Source organism: Symphalangus syndactylus, chromosome 8, assembly GCF_028878055.3.
Source record: "Symphalangus syndactylus isolate Jambi chromosome 8, NHGRI_mSymSyn1-v2.1_pri, whole genome shotgun sequence".
Classification (NCBI taxonomy): Eukaryota; Metazoa; Chordata; class Mammalia; order Primates; family Hylobatidae; genus Symphalangus; species Symphalangus syndactylus.
Window position 1 is genome coordinate 15,512,627 of NC_072430.2, and position 7,396 is coordinate 15,520,022.

The 7,396-nt window shown below is 64.8% G+C and overlaps 1 protein-coding gene and 1 long non-coding RNA gene across 3 annotated transcripts; one reads left to right on the forward strand and one right to left on the reverse strand.

Moving 5' to 3' along the window:
• Positions 1–685: 685 nt before the first annotated feature.
• On the reverse strand, positions 686–2,761 carry DIO3 (iodothyronine deiodinase 3). The gene has a single exon (XM_055288156.2). It carries the CDS (start codon positions 2,646–2,648, stop codon positions 1,734–1,736), a length of 915 nt encoding a protein of 304 aa, XP_055144131.1. The 5' UTR covers positions 2,649–2,761; the 3' UTR covers positions 686–1,733.
• A 950-nt stretch (positions 2,762–3,711) lies between these two features.
• LOC129487436 (uncharacterized) lies at positions 3,712–6,823 on the forward strand. Of its 2 annotated transcripts, XR_008659325.2 has the most exons (4): positions 3,712–3,893; positions 4,120–4,342; positions 5,305–5,506; positions 6,300–6,823. It is a non-coding gene; the product is annotated as an uncharacterized lncRNA (long non-coding RNA). The 2 variants fall into 2 exon arrangements; XR_008659324.2 differs by having other exon boundaries at positions 5,305–6,823.
• The last annotated feature ends 573 nt before the right edge of the window (positions 6,824–7,396 follow it).

The following is a 7,396-nucleotide window of genomic DNA, read 5'->3' on the forward strand; positions in this document are numbered from 1 at the left end:
TTTGACTGGAGCTTGGGGAAGCGGAGGAAGGACAGGAGGAGGGGGGTCCTGGGCAGGGGGCGCACCCAGCAGCACGCTGGCCCGGCAGTAGGAGCCGCAGCTGGAGTGAGGGCGCCCCTCTGCCAAGGCGCGCCTCCCGCGGACCTCAGCTGCCTGGAGCGGGTGGGCAAGAGGCAAGGTTGCAGGTGCCGGAAGGGGGCCAGGGAGGAGTCAGGTGCGCAGTGGTGCCTGCAGCGATCAGGAGCCAGGCTGTACCGGGTCCAAAGCCCCTCTCGCCCTCCACCTCACCTGACCCCCTCCACACACCGCCGGATACTCAGTTAAGTTAGACCGGCGGCTGCAGGGGCAGCTGCATCTGTTCGGTCTGTGTGTGCGCTCGCGGGAGCAAGACAGGACCCTCTTGCCTCTCCCGCCGCTTTCCAGGATCCCGCGGCGCTTCGCTACCTCGCTCTTCTCCCGCAGCTAAGTTCCCCGTCCAGGTAGGTGCGTGCGCTTGTAGGAGCGCCCCGGGCACCGCCGCAGACCCTCTTCCTCTTCCATCCTCCTCCAGCGCCCCTGCCAGCCTAGGCTCCTTCCCGCCCTGCTTCCCAAGGTCACTATGGGGACGCAAGGGAGGGATTTGTGTTTAATTCCTGCCGCTATTCAGAGGGAAAAGAAAATAAAGGGACCAAAGGCAACCAGAAAGCAGTTTACCTCAAGCCTTTATTATTGTAGATTGAAAGAAGGAAAGAAGTTTATATACAGGAAATATTTCCAGCAAAACACTCACCAAATGGCCTTCGAATCAGGGGCCCTCCACCTCCCAGCCCCACAATCAGCAGCTCTGCCTAGGACTCCCCTCGCTTGGGGACCTCAGGCTCTCCCCCCACCTCTCTTTCCCCGGACTCCATCACCCCAACATCATTCCCCAGGAGTCTCAGCTTTTTCTCTCTCCCTGGGGCGCTGCGAACCTCGCCAATGCCTCTCAAGCTATCTTCCTCTGGTCCCAAAGCAGACACCCCAACTTCCCTCCCATTTAAGGTGGTTACCTCACGGAAATCCAGAGCACTCTCCCCCTCAAGGTTTAGGTGCTGCTTTGAGGCCCCTGCAATTCAGAACTAGCTCGTGGTCAAGACCAGTTAGAGATAGCTCGTCATCAGCAGTGGGGCTCCTGTGCACCCAAAACAAGCGGGGGAAACTACCCTGCCCACCCCCTCCCCATCCCCGACATCACTTCCCCTACCAGGGACAGGAAACAGACACAAAAGCAACAGGGAACCCCCTCTCCGCGCGCGACAGGTGGGTGCCAGGCAACTAGCTCAGCTGAGCTGAGTCTCCTGGAACCCAGCTGCGCTCAGGGCGCGCGGGCGTGGCCAAGGTCTCTGTGCGCTGCGCGAAGCACCCGGCCAAAGCACTTGGCTGAGGGCACGCTGAGGAGGGGGTGTAAGAAAATGCTGTAGAGGCAAAGTCCTGGGGGCACACGGACAAGGGCAAGCCGTATCCCGCCCTCAGAAGAGGACTTCCAGTGAGCCAGGCATGTGTGAATGAGACAGTTACAGAAGCAGAGTCCCAGGGAGGTAGGGGAGATTGTTCATGTGGCTGAGGGCGCAGACTCAGTCTGAAATGGTGGCTCAGCACATCAGTGTCACTGGGGCCTCGCCAAGCGTGACTTGGTTTGAGGCGCTTGCAGGTGGGCTTCGAAGGCCCGAAGGCCCAGCCCACCCAGTCAGTTCAGTCAATTGTCCGTTGGATGTTTACACCCTCCGGGGCCGAGCGCCGTGCAGTTGCTCATCATAGCGTTCCAACCAAGTGCGCAGCTCAGAGACCTGGTAGCCGTCGGGGCCACGGCCGCCCTGGTACATAATAGTGCCACTCTGGATGACATAGAGACGCTCGAAGTAGGCGCCATAGGCCGAGCTGCTGGAGTTGGCCATGGTGTCCAGGACCAGAGCGCAGCCGGGTGCACCTTGCTGCAGTACCCTCGCTGCACTGACCCGGTCCTCCAGGCTCCGGTGCTGCGGGATGATGTAGGGGGAGTCCGTGGTGACCCAGCCGTCGGAGGGGTGCGCTTCCTCGATGTAGATGATGAGGAAGTCGACGTCGCGCTGGTACTTGGTGACCAGGCGCTGGAAGGCGCTCATGCGCGCCATGAACGGTGGTCAGGTGCAGCTGCCGAAATTGAGAACCAGCGGGCGGTTCCCTTGCGCGTAGTCGAGGATGTGCTGGCTCTGGAAGCCGTCGGGCAGAACCACCTCGGAGTTGGGCGCCGGACCGCCCTCGTGCGCCTGCTTGAAGAAATCCAACTTCTGGCCATGCCACACCGCCTTGAGCGACGCCAGAGTGCACAGGCGGTTGTCGTCGGACACGCAGATGGGCGGGTCATCGGGGGGCACCTCCTCGCCCTCACTGTTGAGCTCCACTTCGGGCTCGGGCTGCCCCCGGCGGCGGCGGCCCAGGAAATGCTTGCGGATACACAAGAAATCGAGAAGCCAGAGCATGAAGGCCGTGCCGAGGAAGCGCGGGAAGAGCACGAGGCACGAGGCGGTCTGGGCGCAGAGCCTCAAGGAGTGAAGCAGCAGGGAGCGGAGCATGGTGGCTGCAGGCCCCGAAGCCCCCTGGGACCCCTCGCCCTCTCCGACCACCAACCGCGACGCGGCCTGGCGAGGCATCTGGGCTTCGGCAGTGCAGGGAGTTCAATTTATAGCGGAGGCTTCAATTGGCGGGAGACTCCACCTCCGGCCCGGCCCGCCCCCTTGCAACTTGAGCCCGGAGGGATCACCCAGCAGCGCGGCCAATGCCCTAGAAATCGTGGGCCGAGGGCGGGCGCAGGCGGGCGGAGGGCGGAGCGGCCGGGCCTGGGGCCGGTGGGGGCGGGCCCGGGCCCCGCAGCCAGCTCTCGGGGGCGGGGGACTCCGGCCGCCGCTGCCGCTGGGGACCGGGAGCCCGACCGGGGACCTGGGCGTCCGCTGGGGAGGTCCTCCAGCTGGCGCGAGCGCTGCGCGCCGCCCTGGTCCCCGCCGCCTGGCTCCGGCCCGCGCCCCCCTCGCCGCGCACCTGAGCCGAGCTCCCCGGCGGCCGCCGAGCCGCGCCGGAGCTCCGGTTCGCTTCCCGCGCGCCGCCGCCAACGCCGCCCACGCCGCTGCCGCTCGTGCGGGGCCGCTGCCCAGGTGCCGCGGGAGGCCGGGTCCACGGCCGCCGCTTCGGTGGCCCCAGCTCCCGCCCCGCCGAGGACGCGGGCCAGCGAGGAGGCAACTTTGCGTTCCCGCCGCCTTCCCGGCTCGCCCGCGGGCGCCGCTCGCCTGCCGGAGCCCGCCCGCCCGCCTCCCGCGCGCGCTCACACTCGCGCCTCGCACACGGCCGCCCCCCGCACCGCCCCGCCACGCACACCGCGCTCCGCGCCCCCCGCCGCTGCCCGAGGCTGCCGCGCGCCGCCCCAGCCCGCGCCGCCCTGGCCGCGCCCGCCCCGTCCCATCTCGTTCCAGCGGGGCGCCGCGGTTCCTGGGTCAGCGGCCGCCGGGGCCGGGCTGAGAGGTGCGGAGGGCAGAGCCCGCGGGCGGGTTACCGCCGGGCGCCGGAGACCGGAGAGCTGGGGAAAGCGGCGCCGGCCCTGCGCCCCCAGCCGACCCGGGCGCGGGGCGCCACGGGCGTGGGGCGCGGGGCAGCGGGCGCGGGGCGGCGCCGGCCCCGGGCGGCTCTCCCACTAGGGGTAGCTGTTGCCTGAACGCCGGAGCGCTCCCCTCTCGCCGCTTGCCTCGCCCAGCGCAGCCCCGGCCGCTGGGCGCACCCGTCCCGTTCGTCCCCGGACGTTGCTCTCTACCCCGGGAACGTCGAGACTGGAGCGCCCGAACTGAGCCACCTTCGCGGACCCCGAGAGCGGCGGCGCGACTCACCGCGGAGGCGCCCGGACGCGTCAAGTGCGTACTTTCAACCGTAAATGGGTGCTGAGCGTTTAGGGGTGCGGGGCAACTCCCTAACTCGTGGGGCCCTGGCCGGCCCTGCCGCGGCGTCCGAGACCTTCTGATCCCTCGCTGCGCGCGGCGCGGGGTTGGCGACTTGGGCTCAGGGGCGGCGGTGCGGGGAGGTGCCTTGACCTAGGGTCCCAGAGGCCGGGAGCAAGTCTCCTTTCGCCTTGGACCGCAGTGTCCCCCAGGGCAAGGCCTGAACCAGGTCGCGAGGGTCTGTCTCCCGTCTGGGGAGCTGAACTGCCCGGGACACTGTCGCAGTCGCGGGGACTTGTCTGGAGCGGCGGGGTCTGAGCCCAAGTCCGAAGCCGCCGCCGCCAGCGTCCCGTGCGCCTGCTGCCCCAGGACCAACCGCGAAACTTCTTTTCGGGACGGAGACAGCGCTCGCCGCCCGGGCCGAGGTAGGAGCTGGCTGGGCTCGATAGAGCGCGGGCGAATCGCTTTCGGCAGCGAAGGAACGTGTCGGGAGAAGCCAACCGCAGGACCAGGGCCCCAGCGGGCGCGCAGAGACGCCTGCCTTGGGCGGAGGTCCCCCCCTCCGGTTTTCGTGGCTCTGGTAGGGCCCTCTGTCCCGTGAGCTCCCCACTGGACCTGTGGCTCCAGGCTTCAGCAGGTCAAGCGCCCGAGTGTGCCTGGAGGATTGGTGGCGGGGTGGCATGAGAAGGTGGCCCCTCTTCTCCATCTCCCAGTCAGGCGATTTCTCTGCTCTCTGGGGCAGGGGCGCACACCCCAGGAACTTACTACCTAGAGAGAAGCCAGCCTGGTCTCTCCCCCTTGCGTCAGTGCTCCTAAGCTGCCCCTCACCACTCTGGGTAGGAGTCTTTCAGGTGGGCCAGGGAATTCTCCTTGGAAGCCCCCTTGTCTGCTCCCCTCCATCAGGGCACCTCTGAGTTAGCCAGTCATCCCCCTTTCTGGCCTCTTTTTTGCCGGGAGGAGAGTAGAGAGAGAAGCCTCCTACTCGGCAGGTCTCTGAGAGGAGGTTTGGGGGGACTTCTGAGGTTGCTCCTCCTGGGCAGAGTCAAGGGGTGTTGAGGGTTCCAACTTTTACTGGACAATCTCTCAAGCTCTGATTCCCTGGTTTCTGGGAGGTGTCAGTGTAGAGCTTGTGTGCTGCCCCCACCCACACGGCATTTGGTGCAGGCACATGGGATGGTTCCCCAAGCCCTTTTCCCACAGTTAGTTTCAGAAAATGCATAAGCCACCTAAGGCTGGGAGAGCCTTTCTGTGCTGCCTGAGATCTGGTGGCATGTGCGTGTGTGCAAGAGAGTGTGTGTGTGTGTGCAAGTGTGTGCATGCATGTGCATGTGTCTGGAAAGTATGATCTGGGTGGCTGTAAGACTGGCCCCTCTTGTCCCCTCTGCAGGCCCAGCCCAATAGGAAGCACCTGATCCACACTCTTTCTAGCCCCGGGGATGCTCAGCAAAGCAGCCCTTCTTTAGGGCTGTCATCTGTTCTGGGGATCTGTTGCTGTTTCTTGGGCCCACAGAATACACTCCATACCTCGGGACTCCATAATATTGGACAAGGCTGGAAGGCTCATTTGGCTCCTGCAGCCTCCTGTGCAGGTGAGGACAGACCCAAGGTCCAGGCGATGCTGGCCTTTGGAACACAGAACCTGGCTCAGTGACTCCCACTCCAGTTGTCTTTTCCTGCTGCCTCCCTCCGGAGCAACCCCTGTCCCTCCTTCCTACCTCTCTCTAGGGCTGCACCCCCAGCTCACCTTAGACCTGGCCCTTCCTACCTGTTGCCCCTACTGTCTTGTCCCATCCCAGTGGTCAGGAGGGAGAGTACTGGCCAAAGGCGCAGCTCCACCTGTGACTTAGGGGAGCGCCAGGCATCACCCAGAGGTCCCGGCCCTCGGGGGCCTGGCAGGCTCTGCTGTGGGGGAAGCAGAGTTAGAACTGGGGCTGCTTCTCCTGCCCCCCGGCCTGGCTGGGCCTCCCCCACCTCCCTTTCTGCCTGCCCTCTTACAACTCCAGCAGGGGGCGGGCAGGGGAAAGAAAAGGAGGGACAAGTTGGATGGGGTCCATTTGGTGTCCAGGAACAACTTGGAGAGAGGCGGGGAGGGGACAGGCAGCAGGGCCCTGGCAGAGCCAGGGGAGGGCTGGCCTTTGGATGGCCTTCTGATCTCAAGCCCATCCTCCTGGGGCAGTCTGCCCTTGAAAGGGAGGGTTTGGTGAACCCTGGTGGAGACCCCCCACCCACCTCACTGCCCCACTGCGGGGCATGGTAGGCGGGTTTGCAATGGGTACAGCCTCTCTCTCCATTCCAGTAGAGCAGCTCCCAGGGCCCAGAGAGGCTGTCACTGAGACTTCTCTGGGGTGGGGTGGGTTCTGGTGGCCCTGTGTTCCCCTGCAGGAGGACCTCCTGAGGCTTTGGGCAGGAGCTGGTGCACACCTGGAGGAGAGTGCTGGTGAACGGCAGGTGTGTGCCTCAATGTCCTTGCTGCCTGGGTGTCAGCCCTGCTTCACCACTGGCCTTTTGTCTCTGTCGCCTCCACTGGCCTCTTGAGGCACAGAGACCCTCCGGGTACTTTCCTTCCTCTGGGCTTCCGCTCATGCTATTCTCTGCTCCCTTCCTCTACCTGGAGACCCCCATTCCTCCTCCTCCTCCGCTGCCGTCCTCACCTCCACCTGGGCCCTCCCAGCTCCCAGGAGATGGCTGAACCCCACTCCCCGCCTGCTAGTCATCCTGTTCAGCAGTCCTCCCAGAGCTGTCCTCGACATGGCAGCCTCCACAGCTCCTGGGTGTCACCCCTGGTTTCATGTCTGCCTCGGACTCCAGACCTGCCCCTCCCAGGCTGGCCCAGATGGATCCTCTGCAGTGACTAACCCGAACCAGCACCAGGCAGGGACCCAATAAACCTTTGTGAATGGAGTAAATGAGTGCGCTGTGTACTTTCTGAAAACTCCTTGTTTGGGGAGAAACTCAGGGTATTTCACTCCGTCCTTTTGCGCACCTGCAGCAGTGAGCCGGGGTGGCATGTCGGCAGCCAGGGCTGAGCACAGTGGGTCAGGACCTGCCGCTGTGAGCAGACAACACTTCCTGGGAAGTCCCCTTGGGGCGTGGTATCTGGCGAATGCACCCGTCACCTGGTCACTGGGCCAATTTGTTTCCCTTTCTGGGCTAAACAGGTCTTCCCACGGGTACCTGGGCCCTCCCACGGAGGTGTTTACACTTCTCATTTACTTTAAGAATAAATTCTTCTGTCCACACGCTTGGCTAGGTTGAGCATGGGGACACCCTGCAGGGGATTGGTGGGAGATGGCTGAGGGACCCAGAACTCTGGTCTGAGATGTGTCCTCAACATGGCAGATCTCCATCCCTCTGGGAGTTTGCGGCAGGCATGGGGGCGGGACTCTGGGGTGACTGGGCAGGCTGGGATCCCAGCCAGGACAGCTTGTCAGGGCCCCAGGGCCTGGATCTAGCAGGGGTGTTTGGCAGCATTTGGGGGT